General features: G+C 35.4%; 5 protein-coding genes and 2 pseudogenes across 6 annotated transcripts; all 7 read right to left on the reverse strand.

Moving 5' to 3' along the window:
* Positions 1–1,650: 1,650 nt before the first annotated feature.
* On the reverse strand, positions 1,651–2,947 carry LOC132170039 (uncharacterized). Its single transcript, XM_059580958.1, has 2 exons — positions 2,923–2,947; positions 1,651–2,876 (listed from the first exon to the last, which is right to left on the reverse strand). Exons 1-2 carry the CDS (start codon positions 2,945–2,947, stop codon positions 1,651–1,653), a joined length of 1,251 nt encoding a protein of 416 aa, XP_059436941.1.
* Positions 2,948–5,835: 2,888 nt separating this feature from the next.
* LOC132170040 (cysteine-rich receptor-like protein kinase 44) lies at positions 5,836–6,318 on the reverse strand. Its single transcript, XM_059580959.1, has 2 exons — positions 6,178–6,318; positions 5,836–6,048 (listed from the first exon to the last, which is right to left on the reverse strand). The coding sequence occupies exons 1-2, from the start codon at positions 6,316–6,318 to the stop codon at positions 5,836–5,838; spliced, it is 354 nt and encodes a 117-aa protein (XP_059436942.1).
* A 437-nt stretch (positions 6,319–6,755) lies between these two features.
* LOC132170041 (cysteine-rich receptor-like protein kinase 10) lies at positions 6,756–7,551 on the reverse strand (annotated as a pseudogene).
* Positions 7,323–10,964, reverse strand: LOC132171941 (cysteine-rich repeat secretory protein 38-like). The gene has a single exon (XM_059583357.1). It carries the CDS (start codon positions 9,840–9,842, stop codon positions 8,910–8,912), a length of 933 nt encoding a protein of 310 aa, XP_059439340.1. The 5' UTR covers positions 9,843–10,964; the 3' UTR covers positions 7,323–8,909.
* Positions 10,965–11,376: 412 nt separating this feature from the next.
* Positions 11,377–14,681, reverse strand: LOC132171927 (cysteine-rich receptor-like protein kinase 44). Of its 2 annotated transcripts, XM_059583343.1 has the most exons (7): positions 13,710–14,681; positions 13,423–13,548; positions 13,104–13,225; positions 12,774–12,984; positions 12,422–12,653; positions 11,906–12,056; positions 11,377–11,769 (listed from the first exon to the last, which is right to left on the reverse strand). In XM_059583343.1, exons 1-7 carry the CDS (start codon positions 14,527–14,529, stop codon positions 11,422–11,424), a joined length of 2,010 nt encoding a protein of 669 aa, XP_059439326.1. In that variant the 5' UTR covers positions 14,530–14,681; the 3' UTR covers positions 11,377–11,421. The 2 variants fall into 2 exon arrangements, with proteins under 2 accessions (XP_059439326.1, XP_059439325.1); XM_059583342.1 differs by having other exon boundaries at positions 12,422–12,984; positions 13,104–13,222.
* Positions 14,682–15,422: 741 nt separating this feature from the next.
* On the reverse strand, positions 15,423–15,976 carry LOC132170042 (cysteine-rich receptor-like protein kinase 26). Its single transcript, XM_059580960.1, has 2 exons — positions 15,848–15,976; positions 15,423–15,737 (listed from the first exon to the last, which is right to left on the reverse strand). The coding sequence occupies exons 1-2, from the start codon at positions 15,974–15,976 to the stop codon at positions 15,423–15,425; spliced, it is 444 nt and encodes a 147-aa protein (XP_059436943.1).
* A 142-nt stretch (positions 15,977–16,118) lies between these two features.
* Positions 16,119–22,808, reverse strand: part of LOC132170043 (cysteine-rich receptor-like protein kinase 10) — an 8,979-nt pseudogene continuing 2,289 nt past the window's right edge.

The following is a 22,808-nucleotide window of genomic DNA, read 5'->3' on the forward strand; positions in this document are numbered from 1 at the left end:
TTTATCGTCGTATGCGGCCGTTGAAGCAGATTTTTGAATGGTTGGGTCCGCCGACAATGAGGACCATGCCACGTGGGATTGGGAGATAAAAGAGAGTAACAAATAGCATTACCCATGAAGGGAATAATTATCTGGTGTAAGCGAACAGTTGAGTGAGCTGACAATAGGGAGTCAACTAAGGTGTGAGTTTGGTTTTTACTTCGTTAGCATGGGCATCTCTTGAAGACTCCTTATGTTCTTAGTAGTCGAGCCCCATAGGCCATTAGTATTATGGTCCGTAACGAGCAAAGGCCTAAGAGCATTTTCAACGAACTATTTTGGTGAGCCAATTTGCTGAAATTGTCTAAAATAGGCCCTCAATCTCACCAATTTGATGAGACATTTTTGGTGGGTGATCAGTATGTTATAAACCTAATATCCTACATAGGTGAACTATAATATTAACTATGTATATATAAACTTTTAAACATCATCCATTTACAAACTGGTTTTTCAGAGTGAGTTCTACTCAAAGCCAAACACAAAGTTACGAGTTTGAGTCAAGAATGAGGCGATCTTTGTATATGGGCTAGATTAAAATACTTATAGGTGTGAGCAATGTTCACTCACCAAAAAAATAAAAAATCATTAAAAATTTAAGTTTTTCTCTCCTCCATTTTCTATTTCCTTTTGGGTTTGGCTTTGAAAAAGAATATTTGAATATTGGAATAATAAAAATAGATTAGCTAAAATTGTAAGGCTACTTGGTATGCTTTAAAAAAGTGGATAATTAAAATCAAGAAAGTAGATTAGCTCTTTTATTTAGTAAAATCTAGTGAGACTATTGAGAATGCTCTAATAGGTTAGTTGAATCACTATTTTTTATTTTCATCTTTTTTGTTTTTTGTTTTATTTATTTATTTATGAATCACCATTTCAATCTCGTTGATATTGTTAAAATATTGATTCAATGATTAAATTTACTTATTATAATCAACTTAAAATAAAGTGGTGATTTAAGGTGTTTGACCTTGGTGTAGGGCGGTATGCCCAAACGATGTCGTCTTCTAACAGAGGTTTAAATTGCGTTAAGGAAGATATCATCGATCGGGAAATGGTAAGTGTCTGTGGAAGCAATTGTTGGCAGAGCCAGAGTCGCCGGAAAATCATTTTTTGGAGCCATCTTCACTTCTAGTGTAAATACAACATCCTAAAAGAGTTAGCAGCAAGATTGGACTATGCATGAAGTCAACTATCTTCACTTTTACCGTAAATACAACATGTCCTAAACGGTCAACGATGCTGGCCATCTCTATTAATGGTTAATGCCCGTCAAAGGGAATCGAAGTGCAGACTATTTTTCTAGCCTTCGGAAGATATTCAAATTGTTTAAATTGATTTAATGTTAATCAACTAGAGAATCTTCATCCTTTCTGTGCTTTCCTTTTTGACTAAACTATAGGAGTTTTATATTGCCTTTTTCTGCTACTTTTATATCCGTCCTCGTTCAATAATAAATGGTCGTGGTTGACACTTCTAAGACAAAACAAAAGCTTCAAAAATATAATATAGGGTTTATCAAGCGTCCGGTGGTGAGTGAATGTTGACATGGACACTTTGCGTTTACACTTTTTTTTTTTTTTTTTTTTTCTAATTGAAAAGGGGAAAAGGTTACAAGGGGGGATCTTTACCACTCTTGATCCGTATGGATGAGAGAATGGATGATCCTATGGGAATGCTTCCAAACACTAGGTGAGAAGCAGCCCATTTAGCCAAACAGTGTGTTCTAAAGTTAGCACTCCTAGAAACTTTCTCAACCTTCCAGCTAAAGAAAGAATGTAAATACAAAGAAATATCATAAACAACATTAGAAAAATTCCAACCCGCAAACAGCTGGAGTTGTTGAATAGCAAGGACTACATTGAGGGCATCCCCTTCAAGGATGAGAGAGTAAGCACCACAAGAAACTGCAGTATGGACCGCCAAAAGGGCTGCATGAGCTTCACCTAAGGCGACATCCTTCGTAAGAATTTTCTTAGTAGCAGCTCCAATGATATTACCATTTGAATCACTTATGACTGTGGCAGCCACTGCAAAATCTGAAGATAAAGCCACATCAAAATTTGCCTTGGTGGTACCTGGCAGAGGAGGAGACCAAATGGAGGACAAATTGGAATTAGTCCATGCTTTACGATGATCCGCTATGGTAGAAGCAATCAGTAAGAGAGACTGCATAGGGGAAGGATTAAGAGCTTGATGGACAAGCTGGTTCCTGGAAAACCATATATGATCCATGGTGATGGCAGCATGAAGTTGGAACTTACGGACTTCCTGAATGGGAATTGCAAGCTTCTGATGAGGCCTCAAAATAGCCACAATCCAATCTGCAAAAGGCTGCTCACAAAAAGCATCAGTAAGAAGGGGCCAGGGAGAGCTCCTCCATAAAATCTTAGCAAATGAGCACTCAAGCATAATGTGAGAGAGAGATTCTTGAGGGCCTTTGCAGAATGGGCAACACCAAGGATCCAAATCAAATGAGTTAACAAATCTGGCCAAAGAAGCACGCACAGGAAGAATATTCCACGCCAACTTCCAAAGAAGATGTTTTAACCTATGCTGCAACTTCAAACCCCAAAGACATGACCAATCTTCAGGAGAGAGAGGAGAAGAACGGGAAGCCAAATCCTGAGAGGCTAATTCATGAGCTGACCTAACAGAAAACAGCCCCTTCGGAGAAGCAGCCCATGTCCACCTATCACTAAAAACTTCTTGAGATAAATGAATTTTTTGAATGTGTTGAGCTGAATTAGAGTCAAACAAATCACCCAAGAGAGACACATTCCAAGACCTTCCACCTTCAATCAATAAATCAGCAACCTCAAAATCTGGAAGATCCACTAGATTAGGATTAGGAAATTGTTCAGTCTATTGCAATTTGCATACATGACACATTGAGTGGCTGCGCCATTACTTTTGAAGAGTGTTGAGGTTCAATAATGTCGTTGTTCTGCTCACTTGGACAGCTCTTACAACATATCTTGCGGGATCCGATTTCGAATGCCATAAAACAATTTGGCTTCTCTCACTAGACACTAATTGGTTTTCAGATGAGATGGTTACAGGTCCAATCTAACAAATAGTATCAGAGCCAGGGTCATGGGTTCGAGTCGCACGAGCCTCATATTAAGGGAGAGATTGTTGAGGTTCAATAATGCCGCTGTTCTGCTCACTTGGACGGCTCTTAGAACATGTCTTGTGAGGTGCGATTTCAAATGCCATAAAAGGATTTGGCTTCCCTCACTGAACACCAATTGATTTTCAGATAAGATGGTCAAAGGCTCGATTCAACAAAGAGGAAATTACACCGAAACACAGAAGGGTGAATTGCGGGAAGAAACGGAAAAATGAGATAAAATTGACAGAGGTGGTGATCGGTTTGACGGCTTATATCAAAATAAGAAGAGCAAAATATACCATTTTTTTTTTCCTAAGCCAAAAAGGTAGGAAATGGCGATCAACTGTAACTACTCTACCGTGTGACCATACTAGCACCTATTTGTTGGAAAGTGTTTAGAAATTGCAATTGTTTCCTTAAAACCAATTGATCCATAATTTGACCTAGTCCCACGAGAATATCCATAAAACTTAAGACGGTTAATACTAATTAAGCTTATGTTAGTAATTCTTCATTGTAGAGAGTCAAACTCACGCGTTAAAGCAAAATACACTTTATTTTCAATGTATTACCGTTTTATCGTTTTAACCTTTAAACACTAAGTATCAAAGTATTGTAAGGGTTTGTTTGATATTGCATTTGAGGAATCCAAATGTACTTTTAACACTAAAAAAGTCAGTATGAAGAAAAAAGTACTCGTTTGGTAAAAAAATTAAAAGCGTTTTTAAGGATTCAAAAAGCCTAAAAATGGCCAAAATGCACTTTTGGCAAAAGCTTAAAAATGAAGCTTTTGTCCAAAAGCTTAAAAATAAAGCTTTTGTCCAAAAGCTCTTTTTGACTTAAAAACTCTATTTTTCAAACGCAATCCCAATAAAATTATAAGTAATTAGTGCTTCCTTGATCCTTTAGTTTATTTTTTCTGTCTTTTCGAACGGAATAAAAGTCAGGTGCACGTGATTTTTTAGCCGTTGAGCTCTGAAAAATGCTCCCGAGAATAAAGTGTTAAAAATATGGAAACTATGAAAAAAAAAAAAAAAAGAGGAAAAACCTCATTGAGAGCCTCTGAGCCACCATGACCGCCATCACAATGGCAGGGACAAGAAGTCTTGGAAGAGCTTTATGGACAAGCTGTGTCTCAAGCGCGCCGAGGCTGCTTGGACCTCGTCCGTCCCTTTCCCGGCCTTGAATATCTCTATACAGAATACTTTACGGTATGTTATAATGTTAATGCTGTAATGTATTAGTTTCTTGTTTTGGTATGTCGATGTTGTTTTGTCTGTTTAATAGTTTGCTTCTTGTTGTACCTTCTACTTTCCATGTTGCAATGTTGGTTTGAAATCTCTACAGGGTACGTAGGAGATATCGCGTACCAACTGTTTGTATAAATTCCTGAATGAGTTGTGGTAGATGTAACTTGTGTTATGATCTATTATAATAGGACCACTTGATCCATTATTCAAACTAGCTTGAAATAACAGCAACAATACCAATAGTTTATAGAAATTTCTGAATGACTTCCGGCTGACTTAACTTGAGTTATGGCCTTTTGTAGTAGGACCGCTTTGTCAATGATTCAAACTTGAAATAACAAAACCAATAACAAGTGTTTGTAGAAATTTCTAAATACCTGACGTGTGTTATGGCCTTAGGATCACTTGACTTGTTAGTTGTTATCCAACTAGATTTTGAACAAAATCAGAAGCAAACGATATATGCATTGAATTTCAAGTATATCAAAATACAGATAGTGTTTAAGCATTGCAGATACTTCCAGACGTATATCAAACTGCATCCATTACATCCAAAATAGTGCCAAAATAGCATTGTATGTTTAAGCAACGTACAACACCCACTGTGTTATCAAAATACCTCAAGTACATGCATATGTATATACAGTAATGTTGAAAAAAAAACACTAATACTTAACAACATCAACAAATTCCCTATGCATCAGTTAAAATACACAACCAGATTTATAAAAACCATTTGTAAATAACCAAATGTCACTAGAACATCACAGCTGCCACTTGGGCTTGTTTTTTTATCCTCTTTGCCTTGAAATCATCTTTCTTGGAAGTTGGCTCAAAACCAGGTGGAATGTCATTAGTGCTTACAGGGGCCTTTCCTTTTCTATCATCCTTCTTGATTTTATCACTTTTGAAAACCCAATGATTGATTTGATTCTCTTCAAAAGAACAAGGACCAATTTTGGATTTAACCCTAAAAAAAAATTGTGACACCCCGTAAGGTTAGTCTCATATTGAGAAGGTAAATTGTCCATATTGACTGGATGGGATTATAGTTGTGCTCATGGGTTCTAAGTTTCACATTGGTTCCATACTAGGTGAAATTGGACTTTATATATGATTTTAAGGAGATTCAATTGCAACTTAACAAGTCCTTTTTATAGTGATAGCGCATAAATAGCTTGCATTTTCCCTGGTTTATTACAAAATTACTCAAAAAGAAAAAAAAGAATTCCTTACTAAAAACCATAGGTAGTAATAGTATTGTATTTTAAAACAAAAATTGTATAACATTATTCTCTCAAATGCTGGCGGGCATATAGCTCAGTACTTGAAGCCTTATTTATCAAGGCTTGGACGAAGCTGCTACTGCATGGATCTGACTCTGTCACCTTTAAACTATTTTTCCATTAGGATGACATGTCTTGTCTAGTGCTATTGTACACGAGGTTCTATTGGCACAGATAGAGTGATGGAGTAGCTACTAAGCATGAGAACGACTGAAGCAATTGTTGGTCTCTTAGCAAGATTTTCTTGAACACATAGTAACCCAATGTGGATGCATCTCAGTATTTCAGTTGTTGAACTGACCTCTAATGTGGGATCTATGAGATTTGAAGTTGTCCCCTCCCTCCAATTTTTCCATGCCTGCAAAGATAATTTAAATGTTCAGACATAATGTTGGAGAGACTACTCTTTGACTTTGGAAATATCATCTGCATTACAAGTCGCAATTTGAGGCCGAAAAGAAATGAAGACAAAGATAATTACACTTACATGGCTAAGAAGACCTCCATTTTCTCCACTAGCAAAAGAACTAATTTTTTGCCCACTTATTATCTCCAACACTAAAACACCAAAACTAAAGACATCGGACTTTATTGAAAAGTGCCCACGCATTGCATACTCTGGAGCCATGTATCCACTGCATGTGGACATCAATGATATCAGTTTAATTTGAATTCTAACCAAGCTTTTACATTACATATATTGTAAAATTCATTGAGTTTTCATCCTATTTATGTGGGAGGGCTAAAAGCATTTTTGAGAACTTCTATATTGTTTCATATGACACAAAATAACTCTTAATATTGCTTTGAGTAATGATAGAAATCACATTTTATCCTACAGCTATCTGACAATTCTGACCAACTATCTTACAATTTTGACATGGCAGCTTCAACCAATCCTCGAATTTTTCTTTTTGTCAAGTACTGATCCAATGATTGGGTTGGACTGTCATGTGAGCATTGTGAGATAGTTAAAAGATAAAAGTTGTAGTTTCTAGCATTACTCTATTGGTTTATATATAACATTTAGTATTATACTAGCTCTACCCTATGTTGATATACTTACTAGGTCCCAATAATTCTCCTCGTACTGCCTTGAGTTTGATCTAACAATCTTGCTGTGCCAAAATCTGAAATCTTAGGATTCATATCTGCATCTAACAAAATGTTGCTAGCTTTGAGATCCCGATGAATAATAGGAAGTTGAGAATCTTCATGAAGATAAAGAAGCCCTCGAGCAATTCCCTCTATAATTTTGTACCGCCTATCCCAATTCAACTGGGCACGCTTGATTGGATCTGCATATTCATGCAAGAATGTGTTTTTACTAAGCAAATATATATTGAAGACTATACTTCAATTCAAAAGAAATTACTATGAATAAAATCTAATATTTAAGTAGAAGTGCAACCATACCAAATATGAAGTGATCAAGGCTTGCATTAGGTACAAACTCATACACTAAAAGCATCTCAGTTCCCTTCAAGCAGAATCCTAAGAGCCTTACCAAATTTCGGTGTTGAAGCTTAACCACTAATAGGAATTCATTCTTAAATTCTATATCTCCTTCTCCAGAACCCCTAGATAACCTTTTCACAGCTATTTCTTGTCCATTTGGCAATAGACCCTGAAAAATTCAAATATCTCATAATATAGCATATGCAACTCTCATGAATTCAGAATTTTAGATTTAACATCTTTTTAAAGATAATATGCTTTTCCACTCGTATTGTCACATCACCTTGTAAAGAGCACCAAATCCACCTTCTCCAAGCTTATTTGCAGTAGAAAAGTTCTCCGTAGCGACTTGAATCGTGCTAAATTCAAATTGCAATGATTCAGCGCTACTGATTTCTTCCATTGCTTCATAGGAACAAGGCAATTATACATTTGAATTAGATTTGTGCATTGTGCAAAGAAGAGTAATGCAATTGCTACAATGTACATCAACAATACTGACTTTTGAAATCCATTCTTCCAAACTCCAAATGCAACAAAAATGTCTTCTAATGTAATATTGTTCATTTTGTTTTGGAAGTAACACAGAAAACTCATATCTTTACAATTATCGCTTAGTACATAAAGCAGCACATACACCATTACAACACAAATTGTCTGAATGTGGCATTTTTTCTTACTTATAGAAATGATATCCTTAGAAACAAGGAAGGATAAACCAATTTCTAACTTACTTTCATTGTTCTCCCTTTGCTTGCTCACTCTTAAATGGAAGATGTAGGTGTAGATACAAATGATTAGTAAAACAGAAGCAACAGTAGGAACAGATATAATGACTGCAGTTCGAGATGAGTTGCTTTCCTTTCCTGCAAACACCAGGACTCTGCTTTTATTAGAACATTGGAAAAAAGTTATCATAATTACAAGTTTTGGAGCCAAACAATTTGTGTATGTAGAACAGAGGAAAAACAAAAGTACCCTAATAAAAACTTCAATATAGATATAACATCACAATCACTCATACTAACCACTTACCGTAGTTGACATGTGTGTACAACAATTTGTGATGAGCATAAGTGCATGCATGTGTGCCTTTTCTATGTAAATTGGTTGATGCAATGGCAATGGAGGTGGATGTTAGAATATACACATGTAAAGACGAGAGTGAATGGTTGATATGACATTATTAGGTCCGAACACATTGACTTGACTTAAGACTTCAGATTAATCTGAGATCTGAATTTATTTATTTATTTATATTTTTTTGACTGAGATCTTAATTTATTGTATCAAACTAACAGATAATCACATACATGAGGCTAAGTAGTGCGGTTTGAGAAGTGTAACATGATTATCCTATACCATCTGCTTGCCTTTTTGTTAGATGGGAAGAACTGTCTAAAATGATATCTAGAGTCATTGAGGTAACCATATATAGCAAACGTCTGGCATAACATCGCCTTTACCTAGTCAAATTGCAAAAGCCATTGGCAATTTTGGTGCTAGAGGTCAAGGAAGGGAGGAGGCGTGGTGTGGTGTATTTTTTTTGTAATAATGGGAAGAAACTCCATACATGTAATTAATCACATGCTTATACTATGCTAATGCACAAGTAAATGTCAAGCACTTGAGCTATCCTCCACCCAAGAATTAAGTCAGATAGCGGATTTTTAAGTGTTGCCTATGCGTCGATAAAATGGCAAGATTATAATTTACCCTTGAAATTAATTTATGATACTGGCTCTTATGGAGAAAGGTGAACTAATGGTTCTCATGAACACGAGATTCATAATCTTGTAATGTGTTTTGAAAGAACAAAGAATCTACCAATTTTACCATCCAAGATATATTACATGTCATGGACATTGGCAAAAGCATACCTTCTTTAGGTGGAAGCAGTGGTACTGATGGGAGGGATGGTGGTGGTGATGGCAGTGGGGATGGCGGTAGTGCCTCCTCAGCTGCAGGGTCATAGAAAGCGTATATCTCGTACCTTAACTCACAGCTAGGTGCCATATATCTCCCTCCTTGCTTTCCATCACAACATTGTGGAATAAATCTGATAGCCCAACTCAGGCAGTTGCTGCATTCCAGCTTGTCCAAATCAGGAGTGCACATCAAAAGTGCATATATTGTTTGGAAGTCTGGGGCAGCCGCACTTCCCGCTGCAAACTTGTGAGTAGAATTTCCTGATGCAGCATGGTTTCTTAGCCTATCTAACAAGGGTCTTAGCACCTGGTTGAACCCTTCAACGTCTGACACGTTTTGTACGTTGTAGTAGGCAAGTAAAGGGTTATCTTCCATGACACCAAAGATGAGTTTGTTCGAATATCGCACCATGCATTTTTTGTACCATATGATTGCCTCCTTTTGGTTGGGACAATACCGTAAGAGATCGTTACTCGACCCATTGATGCAACTACGGCATTCTTCTGTAGAGATGTCTCCTCTACATAGTGCAATCGCGTTCACTTTGTCAGGGTATTCTCCGGCAGAGAATTTGTAAAATCCGTAATCAATTTCGGTGTTGGAAGACATGGAGGCCAGGAGGCTGTTGAGGTTTGCCCTGTAGGTACTGTTACTGGTGTAGTTACCATTTTTAGAGCAGACGTAGGGGTCTTTCTGGGCAAACGTGAGAGCAACAGGATATAAGAGAATGAAGCAGAAAAAGAAAACTTCTCTTGAACAACACATCTTCGTTGTTCCTCTTTGTAGTACGTAAATTGGAAGGATTTTAATCTCTGAACCTATATGATCATTCCGGTAGTTTTTATGGAGTAAATGAATGATGGATTCTATCGGTTAAAGTTCCCCTATCGGAAAGTTGTTCAATATTCCAAGCCTTGAAGTCCACAATGTTGAAAATTCCGAGTCTCAAAAAACCTTAGTCTGGAGATGGAAATGGAAAGCGTTTCAAAAGCGTTGTGCACTAGTGCTTATTGACTTAGAGCCTATTTGAGATTGTGTTGAGAAATAGAGTTTTTAATTCAGAAGAGCTTTTGGGCAAAAGCTTCATTTTAAAACTTTTGCCAAAAGTATTTTTTTAGCTATTTTTAGGCTTTTTGGACCCTTAAAAGCGCTTTTAATTTTTTTTTTATCAAACGAATATTTTTTTTCTTCAAACGGATTTTTTTAGTATTAAAAGCACTTTTAGACCCATTAAACACATTCCCAAGCAAACCTTTAGAAACTTTTGAGTTTGGTTCACGCCCCGTAGTCCAGTCAAAAAGAGAGAAAACAGGTAACGATAAGTTGCTGGCAAGGACCACCAATGCTCTGGTCAAGGAGCAAGACAGCACGGTGCACACATCAGCCGGAAAAAAACCTTCCTGTTTTCAGTCACAAACACCAGCTGCAGTAAAAGGTATAGCCATGGTCCACCTGCTACTAATGTGAGTGCATGAAACTTGGTTTTTTTTTTTTTTTTTTGGGTCCATTGTTTAGTTTTGATGCATAAGGATTCCTGTTGTCAATCACGAATTCCAGCTACAGAAAAAGGTATTGGCAATGTGACATCTACCAGCGTTGCTGCTAACTGCTAAGGATGCTCAGCCACCACCTTTACAGCATGGTTTACATCTAGAAATAAGGAAACAGAAGTGATTTATCTTAGAGTCAAATCTCCAACAACAAGCTCAGCTGAAGGGAGGGTAGAAAGAGTTATTATACCAACAGTAAAGAAGGGAATCCAGCCGATGAAATCAAAGAAACAAAAGAAAAGACCGGATTGGCAGCATATACCAACTTTTCAAACAATTTTTTTGTGCTTTTGCGAATTGTTGAGTGTTGGTTGTTATTTATGGGACAAGTCCAGTTGTTGGCACTTTCTTGTCGATCACGCGGCTGGTTATTAACGCAACTCGCAACTAACCGCTATCCACACATGCAGATGTGAAATAACCGCATCGCGGTAGTATCGCCACTTAAGAAAATGCCAAAATTTTAGGACAAATGTGACAATCACGTTTTACCGGTAGAGGGGTCTTTTTTTTAAAAAAAATAAATAATAATAATAAATTGCTCAAATGTTAATAATAATGAGGGCAAAATAGGGAGCAGGGAAAAAATCGCTTGTGTTGTGTACGTGATTGTCATTCCATCAGATTTATTGAGATTGAATAATGAAAGAATTCCTCACTGAATTTAATGAAATAACCCTATTTCATTGATAAATATATTTTATCTTCAAGAGAAAACTCTTAAAAAGAAAAACAAAAGGTAGGTACTATTGTATTTCAAAACAAAAATGGTAAAACATTTCTCCTCTCAAATGCTAGCGAGGATATAACTCAGTAATTGAAGCCTCATTTATTGAGGCATCGACAGAACTGCTTCGACATGGATTTGACTTTATCACTTCTAATCTATTTTGCGATTGGGATGAAAGGTTTGGTCCAATGGTGCTGTACATGAGAAATGGAGGTTTTGTTGGTACCGATAGAGTGATGGAATAGCTACTAAGCATGAGAACGACTGAAGCCATTGTTGGTCTCTTAACAACATTTTCTTGAACGCATAGTAAACCAACGTGGATGCATCTCATTATTTGAGTTGTTGGACCGGCCCTCAATGTGCGATCGATAAGATTTGAGGTTGTCCCCTCCCTCCAATTTTTCCATGCCTATAAAGATAATTTAATTAAATGCCCATAAATAATATAGGAGAAAGTATGTACTCTTTCACTTTGGCAATATCATTTGCATCGCTAGTCACAATTTGAAGCTGAAAGAAATGTAGACAAAGATTATTACACTTACATAGCTTAGAAGGCCTTCAACATTTTCTCCTTCCGTGAAAGAACTATTTTTTTGCCCACATATTATCTCCAAAACTAAAACACCAAAACTAAAGACATCAGACTTTACTGAAAAGTACCCACGCATTGCATACTCCGGAGCCATGTATCCACTGCATGTGAACATCAATAATATTAGTTTAATTTGAATTCTAACATACCTTGTCCATATGTTGTTAAATTCAATGAATTTGCATCCAATTTATGGCATCGCTAAAAGTATTTTTGAAGACTTTTCCATATTTTTCTATGATACAAATAACTTGTAATACTACTTTATAAATGCTATAGAGCACACTTTTATCTCACTTTTCTGATATGGCTTTATCAATAAGTCCTTGGATTTATTTTTTATTTATTTATATTTTTTTAACAAAGGGCTTATCCAAAGCTGCTTGGCAATGCTATATATCAAGAAGGTGGGATAAAAGTATGGTGTATTCTGGTTATTGCCTCTAGGCTATATTAATATACTTACTACGTCCCAATAATTTTCTTTGTATTGCCTTGAGTTTGATCTAGCAATCTTGCTGTGCCAAAATCTGAAATCTTAGGATTCATATCTTCATCTAAGAGAATATTGCTAGCTTTGAGATCCCGATGAATAATATGATGTCGAGAATCTTCATGAAGGTAAAGAAGCCCTCGAGCAATTCCCTCTATAATTTTGTAGCGCCTATCCCAATTCAACTGGACACGCTTGATTCGATCTACATATTCATGCAAGCATGCTATTTTATTAAGCAAATATATTCTGAAGACTAGACACTTCAATTGAAAAGAAATTATTATGAATAAAATCTGATATTTAACTAGAAGTGCAACCATACCAAATATGAAGCGATCAAGGCTTGCATTAGGTACAAACTCATAGACTAAAAGCTTCTCATTTCCTTCCAAGCAGAATCCCAAGAGCTTTACCAGATTTCGGTGTTGAAGCATAGCCACTAATAGGACTTCATTATTAAATTCTTGAGTCCCTTGTCCGGATTCTCTAGATAACATTTTCACAGCTATTTCTTGTCCATTTGGAAGTCTTCCCTGACAAATTAAGATATCTCATGATATGGCATATGTAACTCTCAAGAACTCGTAATTTTAGATATAACATCTTATTAAAGTTGATATGCTTAATTTTTCACTGGATAATCTCAAATCACCTTATAAACAGCACCGAATCCACCTTCTCCAAGCTTATTTGCAATAGAAAAGTCCTCTGTAGCAACTTTAATCGTGCTAAAGTCGAATTGCAATGATTCAGTGCTACTCGTTTCATCCACTGCTTCATAGGAGCAAGTCAATACATCTGAATTAGATCGCGCATTGCCCGAAGAAGAGTAATGCAATTGCTATTATGTGCATACAATGTACATCAACAAGGGTCTCGGCAGTTACTCATATCATTACAATTAGCTACCAAATTACTTAGAAATGATATCATTAGCAGCAAGGAAAGATAAACCGATTTTTTGAACTTACTTTCATCTTTCTCCCTTTGCCTGCTCACTCTTAAATAGAAGATGTAGATACAACTGATTAGTAAAACAGAAGCAACAGTAGGCACAGTTATGATGACTGCGGATTGAGATGAGTTTCTTTCCTTTCCTGCAAACACCAGAACTCTGCTTTCATTACAACATTCTTCCAATGGATACCGAGAAAAACAGGGGTAGCATGAGTCAATAAATTGGCAAGATTATAATTTAGCCTTGAAATTAATTTATGATACTGGCTCTTATGGACATTGGACATTGGTAAAAGCATACCTTCTGTTGGTGGAAACGGTGGAACTGATGGGAGGGATGGTGGTGGCGATGACAGTGGGGATGGTGGTGGCGGTAGTGCCTCCTCAGCTGCAGGGTCGTAGAAAGTGTATATCTCATACCTTAAATCACAGCTGGGTGCTATATATCTCCCTCCTTGCTTTCCATCACAACATTGTGGAATATATTCGATAGCCCGCCTCAGGCAGCTGTTGCATTCCAGCTCGTCCAAATCAGGAGTGCACATCAAAAGTGCAAATATTGTTTGAAAGTCTGGGGCAGCCGCGCTTGCTGCAGCAAACTTGCGAGTAGAATTTCCTGATGCAGCGTGGTTTCTTAGCCTATCTAACAAGGGTCTTAGCACCTGGTTGAACCCTTCAACGTCTGACACGTTTTGTACGTTGTAGTAGGCAAGTAAAGGGTTATCTTCCATAACACCAAAGATGAGTTTGTTCGAATATCTCACCATGCAGGTTGAGTACCATATGATTGCCTCCTTCTGGTTGGGACAATACTGTAAGAGATCATGACTCGACGCATTGACGCAACTACGGCATTCTTCCGTAGAGATGTCTCCTCTACAAAGCGCAATCGCGTTTACTTTGTTGGGGAATTCTCCGGCGGAGAATTTGTAAAATCCGTAATCAATTTCGGTGTTGGAAGACATGGAGGCCAGGAGGCTGTTGAGGTTTGCCCTGTAGGTACTGTTACTGGAGTAGTTACCACTTGTAGAGCAGACGTAGGGGTCTTTCTGGGCAAACGTGAGAGTAACAGGATATAAGAGAATGAAGCAGAAAAAGAAAAGCAGTCTTGAACAACACATCTTCGTTGTTCCTCTCTGTAGACTCTGTAGTACGTAAGATGGGAAGATTTTATTCTCGGATGTCGGAACCTATATGATCATCATTCCGATGTTCAATTCAATATTCCAAGCACCCAAGTGCACGATGTTGAAAATTCCGAGTCTGATAAACTTTGAAGTTTATTTTGGACAAACGTGGATTTTAGCCGTGGAAACCACTTCTTACATTTTACAAATGGATGGACCTAATTATATTTTAAAGTGCTTCCATACTCTTTATGGTTTATGCACTCTTATTCCCGTTCTACTTTTCTGTATTATTAATTTCAATATCTAGTTTTTGCTTTCTACATTGACTAGCCTACTCGGGTTGGATAACGCCACATTTCTTGACTAATTCAAAGCTTCTGAATATATTAATATAATTGATCTTGAGATGAGTGGTTGACGACAAATGGGATATCAAAGAATCTTATCCTTGGTGGATCTTTTTTTAAGCTATGTCATTGCCATGGCAAACACGAAATTTTGACATTTGTGCACTTCACAAGTTCTATTCACATTATTTTCGAACATCTATATCAGTGGTATCACCATCTTCACAATCACACCCATTTTTAACACTTACAGCTTTTAATTAATAAATGAGGCTGAAAAATAGCATTACTCTTTTGTTTGCTCTAGAATTCAAATCCACCTGGGTTTTGACTAAGCAAATGATTTTCTATCGTTTCCCATGCTCTGTGTCATTGAAGGGTTTTTTTTTTTTTTTTTTTTACAGTTGCTAAAAGCATTTTATCCAACAGAGGAAGCAGATCGATCACGTGTTCCCTTGATCTTGGGGCATCAGACGAATCATGGCAAGTTAAATTTATATATTGACATGCTTATTACAGCCTTATTCCACAAAAAAACTACCTAGGATATAGCTCACTAATTGAAACCTCATAATTAGTCATTCCTCCGCAATTGATGTCCGGTTGCAGTGATGTGGCTGACTGAACATTGGTCTGCATAAAGCTTGCAGGTTGTGTAGGTACAGGCAAAGCGATAGAATCGGTATTAAGCATGAGAGGAATTAAAGCTATGTCTAGTCTGTCAGCTACATTTTGTTGAACACATAGTAGACTGATGTGAATACATTTCATCATTTCAGCTTTTGAACTGCCCTTCATTAGCATGGGATCTATGAGATTCGAAGATGTCCCCTCCCTCCAATTTCTCCATGCCTGCATAAATATATCAATGCACCACATAAATGTTAAGCAAAAGGCTGTATAATTAATTTTCAACTTTTTTTTTTAGTAAAAGTAAGAGATTTACCAATTGATATACTTACATAGTTGAGAAGGCACTCCATATTTTGTGTATCAAAGAAATTAGTAATTTTCTTACCACTTAGGACACCAAAGTTAAAGACATCTGACTTTGTTGAGAATTGTCCAAACATTGCATATTCTGGAGTCATATTTTCACTGCATATCAATACCAATACTCTTTGCTTTAGTTTGAATGGTAACAGATCGAGTTGCTAAAAACTATGTTAAAATTATTTAATTTCACTCTTTTTATGACTATCTTGGTGTGTTAATACAATGAAATTTGAACAATTACACAAGCATTCATGGTTGTAGACTTGTAGTCATTAGCTCTAACTTGTTTCCATACTTACTAGGTGCCCATAATTCTATTTGTACTCCCTTCCATTTGATCCAATACGAATAATCTTGCCATGCCAAGATCTGAAATTTCAGAATTCATTACTGTATCTAATAGAATGTTGCCAGTTTTAAGATCACGATGAATAATCCGAAGTCGAGAATCCTCGTGAAGGTACAAAAGCCCTCTTGCAATGCCATCTATGATTTTATACCGCCTTCCCCAGTCTAATTCAGCACGCTTCATGGGATCTGTAATATTTATGAGCATATTTTTCAGTCAAATATTTAAAATTTACTCTTTATTGGTACCCAAATGAAAGTATTTTGATCATAATGTACAAATAGAAATTTATTGGTACCAAATATATAGTGATCAAGGCTTGTGTTAGGCATAAACTCATAGATAAGAAGTCTTTCATTTCCTTCCAAGCAAAATCCAAGGAGCCTAACTAAATTTTGGTATTGGAGCTTGGCTACTAGTAGGACCTTATTCTTAAATTCTACATCTCCTTGTCCAGAGTTTGTTGATAGTATTTTCATAGTTATCTCTTGTTCGTTTAAAAGCCTACCCTGAATATATGAAAATAAGCAATAAATAAAACAATTCAAGTCAACTTCAAAGAGTTAAATATATTGGTTTGATACGTTTTGAAAAACAATTGATGATCCATTTTTTATCATGATGTTTTCTTACCCTGTAAACTACTCCAAATCCACCTTTCCCAACCTTATTGGCGTCAGAAAAGTTGTCTGTGGCAGCTCTAATAGTGCGGAAATGAAATTGCAAGGAATCAACACTTGTTATTTCATCCGCTGCTTAAGAGAAGAGGAACAAGTTAACACATATTCAAATGATTAAAGGGAATTGTTTAAGAAACAGTAACATACTGAAGCAGAGGTGCTTGAAATGGGTTAGTGCTTACGTATAGACAAGGCCAGGGCTAATCATAATATATACCAGCTGAGGGTTAATCTTTATTACAATTGATCCAAAAAAAAAAAAAGTTTACTACCGAAGGTAATTCTCGTAATGCTTAACAAAATCAGAGAAACAATTATGTAAATAGCTAGAGATTTTCAAAACCACTTTTGAATTCTGCATTTTTCCAGATAATACCAGCTGAGGGTTAATGTTTATTACCGAAATTCATGAGACCAATACATATATATGTCTTTCTTTGTTTTTTTGTCTTCTTCATATGAGTCAGCGAATTCCTCAACAAACTATTCTCTGTTGATAAATTTAATGTGGCTTATTTCGAAAAATATTTCTTGTGAAACAAACTTTTTCTGGTGAGAAAGGCTATTAGGCTTAAGGTCTGTTTTTAAGAAAGAAGAGCGACTTACCCCCGACATGCCGGGATCATTTACAAAGGAAAGCATTTTCTCTTCTTCAAAGTGGCGTTGCAAAATCAATTGTGATGCTTTTTTTTTTTTTTTTTTTTTTTTTTTTGTAGTGCAATTGGAAGACCGACGTATAGAAAGAATTTAGATATTATTTTATAAAATTTAAAATGTAATATTTTGGTTTCACATGCTTTGACTAATAATCTAATCGTTGAAATGACCAACAGTTGATTGAGACAGAAGTTACACTTTAAAATCAAAATCTAGTACTAGTCCATGCAAGTGCCGTGCACTTTACTGTTTCTCCATTGACGAAGGAATAGTACGCCAATCGCCATAATCAATGGACAACAACTTTCTTCAGTGGTTCAGGACGCGTTTCCTACTAAATAATGCGGTCAAGGGGGATGGCATGTAAGAAAGGGACAATGAACCTATCCATTTTAATAGTCACGATTTAAAGTTGATTACATGCATCAACTTCAAATTTTGAACATAATTTTGTATTTTTGGATTTTGTTAGAGGTGTTTATATATTGGTGTTGTTATCGGGTTTGAATTATATCAAGATGTAAATGAAAAATTGTATAAGTTAAATCAAACTTGACTAATTTCCTTAAAGAGTTCCTCTCAAATTTGGCATGAATCATTTAAATAGGCGGGTGACAAAATTCAGCCAGCATAACTTATTTCTTTTCTTTCTTATTTTTTCCTATTATTTTTTTTTTCATTATTATCATTATTTATATTTTTTGCTATTCTTTTCTAAGACATTTTTGCAAAAGATTTTCGAAATTAAAGTGTACGTGACAATTGGAAGATGAATAGTTAAATGGGAAGCTAAAGAGACCTTCTTCAGCTCAAATATTCAAATGACAATAATATGGGTTAACAGTAAAGAAAAAATTGTTAAATGGTGCACTAAAAATAAACTAAAATTATATGAGACTACTGCAATCAAAACGGGGAGAAAATTTTTCAATTGGATTAAAGGGACAATGTGATAATTTTTTTTCTCGACTACCAAACAGCTCTTGCTACATACAAACATAAAAAAGAACTAAAAAAGCTACTATATATGATACATAATCATGGATCATAGTAGTTTAACATTACAAAATATAAATTCTTAATTGTAGCTTTTACAAAGCAGTATTAGCGCGAGCAGAGCTCACTAATTGAAACCTCATTTATTGAGGCTTGGACGGAGTTTTCTTTAGATCTTTCATTTGACTCTGTAACCCATGTGCTTTGCTCCCATCGGGATGCTGCCTCTGAGTCAACGGTACCATAGGAAAAAAATGCAGCTGTGAGGGTATTGGAAGAGGGATGGAGTAGCTATTAAGCATGAGAACCACTGAAGCCATGGTTGGTCTGTCAACTACATTTTCTTGAACACATAGTAACCCAATGTGAACGCATTTTATAATTTCAGTTGTTGAGCCTGGCCTTATTGTTGGATCCGCAATATTTGAACTAGTCCCCTTTCTCCAGTTTTTCCATGTCTATAGTATATAATTTAGATGGGCAAACATAATGTTACACAAAAAGTTCTATTACATAATTATTATAATTCCTATGCGATAATTTACTGGTGTCAAAGTTATATGACAAGGGAATTGCACCCATGTATGATTGTACTTACATAGCTTAGAAGATCCTCCATATTCTCCCAATTTCGGAAGCAATTGTTCTTTTGTCCACTCACCATTTCCAACACTAATACACCAAAACTAAACACATTAGACTTTACAGAGAATTTTCCTTCAATTGCATATTTTGGAGCCATATATCCGTTGCACGTCAACATCAATAATATTAGTTTAATTTGGATATAATCACAGTGCTTTCCATACTTCTCTTCAAAATTGTTAGTTTCCCTTGATTTTCGAAACAAGTTAAAAATCTTTGTTAGAACTTTGATGTTGTTTCTTTTGTACAAAGCAAACATCAGCTCTCCCAAAATAAAAAAGAATACTTACTAGGTTCCAACAATTCTACTTTATTTCCATGAGTTTGATCCAATAAAAACAATCTTGCCATGCCAAAATCAAAAATTTTTTGAATCATTTTTGCATCTAAAAGAATATTGCTAGCCTTAAGATCACGATGAATAATACAAAGTCGAGAATCTTCATGAAGGTAAAGACTCCCTCTAGCAATGCCTCCTATAATCTTGTAGTGCATTTCCCAATCAAAACGTAAACGTTTAATTCGATCTGCAAATCCGAGCAAGTATATGATCCAATGAAGTAAAATATGTACGTGGAGGTGCATTCAACCTAGAAGTTATTCTGAATACAATATCAAATAAAAAGAAAAGTTCAAACATACCGAAAAGGAAGTGATCAAGGCTTGTATTCGGTACAAACTCATATATTAGTAGTCTTTCACTGCCTTCCAAGCAGAAACGAAGTAGCATTACTAGATTACGATGTTGAACTTTAGCCACTAATACGACCTCATTTTTAAATTCTAAATCTTCTTTTCCAAAATTCTCAGAAAGTCTTTTTACAGCTATAACTTGTCCATCTAAGAGCTTACCCTGTTAACATATAATGATGAATTGCATGTAGACATAAGGGATTTGAAATTATCATGACAGATACATGCATGGTAACCTTCTCCATTCCATATAAACAGCACCAAATCCTCCTTGGCCGAGCTTATTTTTTCAGAAAAGTTATCCGTTGCAACTCTAATAGTGCCAAAGTCATATTGCAAGGATCCTACGCCTCTAATTTCATCAACAACTTCGCATAGGAACAAGTCAACATTCAAATGAATAGATTAGGTTCGTAATTATTTAAGAGTGACACAATTTAAAATACGTGCAAGCAATAACATGTAGATTTTTAATACTAATGTTTGAAATAAAGGTTTTTTTTTTTTTTTCAAATACCAATTATGGACACATGTAGTATTGCTTATTAATGTAAAAATTTTCACATTGTTATTGGAAGTCAGTCTAACTAAAGCAAGGCTTGTACAAACAGTTACAATTAGTGATTAGTGGTTCTAACCACTAACTACAACTACTTAAAGCGGTTATTGAATTATAATAACTACAACCGCTCCATAGTTAGCGGTTACAAAAACTAATTACCAGGAGTTGACAACTGCTTTTTATATATGAGCTTTTGGGCATTCTTTATGCCTCTTTTTTGAATTTATTTTAAATAATTTTAGGTTTTTTTTCTTTTAATAATAAAGTTGTGCATATATATATAATAACATTAAAATGAGGTCGTTTTGGTGATTAATAAGCGAGTATTCTTTTATGTATATATATATATAAGGATAGACGATTAACAATTTTATTATAACTGCCTACAAATGCGGTTATGCAGCAGCGATTATAAATGGTTAGCAATTATTGGGTGGTTATTAGCACATTTGAGGAATTAAATATTCACCTCAAATGTTTTTTTTTTTTTTTTCCTTAATTTGATTAAGTGATGGCAATAATATAATAACAAAAAGAATGAAAAATCATTTTTAAAAGTAAGCAAAGAATATCACATAGCTAACCTAGATAGAGTAGAAGTCTATTTGTATTCAACATGATTCTTCTATAAATAGGAGCATGTTATGTTGTAAATATTACTCAGAGAAATAAGAGCTAATTTGAATTCTAATATACCTTTTCCATATGTTGTTAAATTCAATGAATTTGCATCCGATTTATGGCATCGCTAAAAGTATATTTGAAGACTTTTCCATATTGTTTCTATGATACAAATAACTTGTAATACTAATTTATAAATGCTATAGACCACACTTTTCTCCAACTTTTCTGATATAGCTTTAACAATAAATCCTTGGATTTTTATTTTTTTTTCATTTTTTTTATATTTTATATTTTAATTTTTTTTAACAAAAGGCTAATCCAAAAGCTGCTTGGCAATGCTTTATATATATCAAGAAGGTGGGATAAAAGTATGGTGTATTCTGGTTATTACCTCTAGGCTATGTTAATATACTTACTAGGTCCCAATAATTTTCTTTGTATTGCCTTGAGTAGCAATCTTGCTGTGCCAAAATCTGAAATCTTAAGATTCATATCTTCATCTAAGAGAATATTGCTAGCTTTAAGATCTCGATGAATAATACGATATCGAGAATCTTCATGAAGATAAAGAAGCCATTGAGCAATTCCCTCTATAATTTTGTAACACCTCACTACAAAAAAGTAAATTTTTTTTTACTGGAGATTTCTGACGTTTTATAGTGTCCGACGCGTTAGAAAATTTTTCTGACGTGTCGTTTCTGACGCATGTAGATTGTCATAAACATAGGTGACAGGAAAAAAATTTTCCTAACGCGTCAATGTGTGGAACATCAGAAAATTCTGACGTTTTACTGTGTAGCACGTCAGAACAATTTTCTGACGTGGTAGAAATGCCACATCAGGAAATTTAAAAAATTAATTAAAAAAAATATATATTTTTTTAATTTTTTCTGGATTTTTTTTTCAATTAAAAAATTTATTATTTTAAATTATTATTTTATTTGAAATCTCTGCACAGCAGCTCCGTCACGCGTGAGGGAGCTACGCCAATTTCTCTTTTCTTTTCTCTGTAGATCTGCAGAGAAAAGAAAAGATCATTTTCTCCTTCTTTTTTTTTTTCTCTTCAATTTGTTTCTGCAGATCTGCTTCATGTCTCCATACGCTCCATTTTCTCAGTACTGTCTCTCTCTTCTTTTCTCTATTTACAAAAACCCAAACTGAAAAAGTCTTCAAAAAATCAAAAACCCAAACCTCAAAACCCAACAAATCTTCAAAAACCCAAAAAATCTTCTTATCTTCTCTTCTTCTTCTTCTTTTATTTTATTTTTTTCTTATGCTTCTGTTCTTCTTTCCTTTTTCTTCTTCTTTTGCTTTTCTTCAATCTGCTGCTTCTCTTCTTTTTCTGACCACCTTTTCTTTTTCTTCTTCCTCTAGAGAGGAGCTACATACCGTGCAGAGAAGAGGGAGATTGAGAGAGGAGAGAGAGAGAGTGTTGGGAAATAAATGAAGAGGGAAGAATAAAAAGAGGAAAAAAGTTGAGGGGAAAATTTCAAAATCCCGCCCATGGCGAGTCCGCCTCCCCGCATGAAGTTTCCTGACGTGCCATGTTTGGCACGTCAGGAAATTCCGCCCATGGCATGCCATGTTTGGCATGTCAGGAAATTCTGACGTGCCATGTGTCGCATGTTAGAAATTTCTGACGTGCCACACATGGCATGTCAAGAAAAGTCTCCTAAAAAAAAAAAAATTCTACATAATTATATATTTATATGTAATTATCT

The sequence above is a fragment of the Corylus avellana genome, chromosome ca2, assembly GCF_901000735.1.
Source record: "Corylus avellana chromosome ca2, CavTom2PMs-1.0".
Lineage (NCBI taxonomy): Eukaryota > Viridiplantae > Streptophyta > Magnoliopsida > Fagales > Betulaceae > Corylus > Corylus avellana.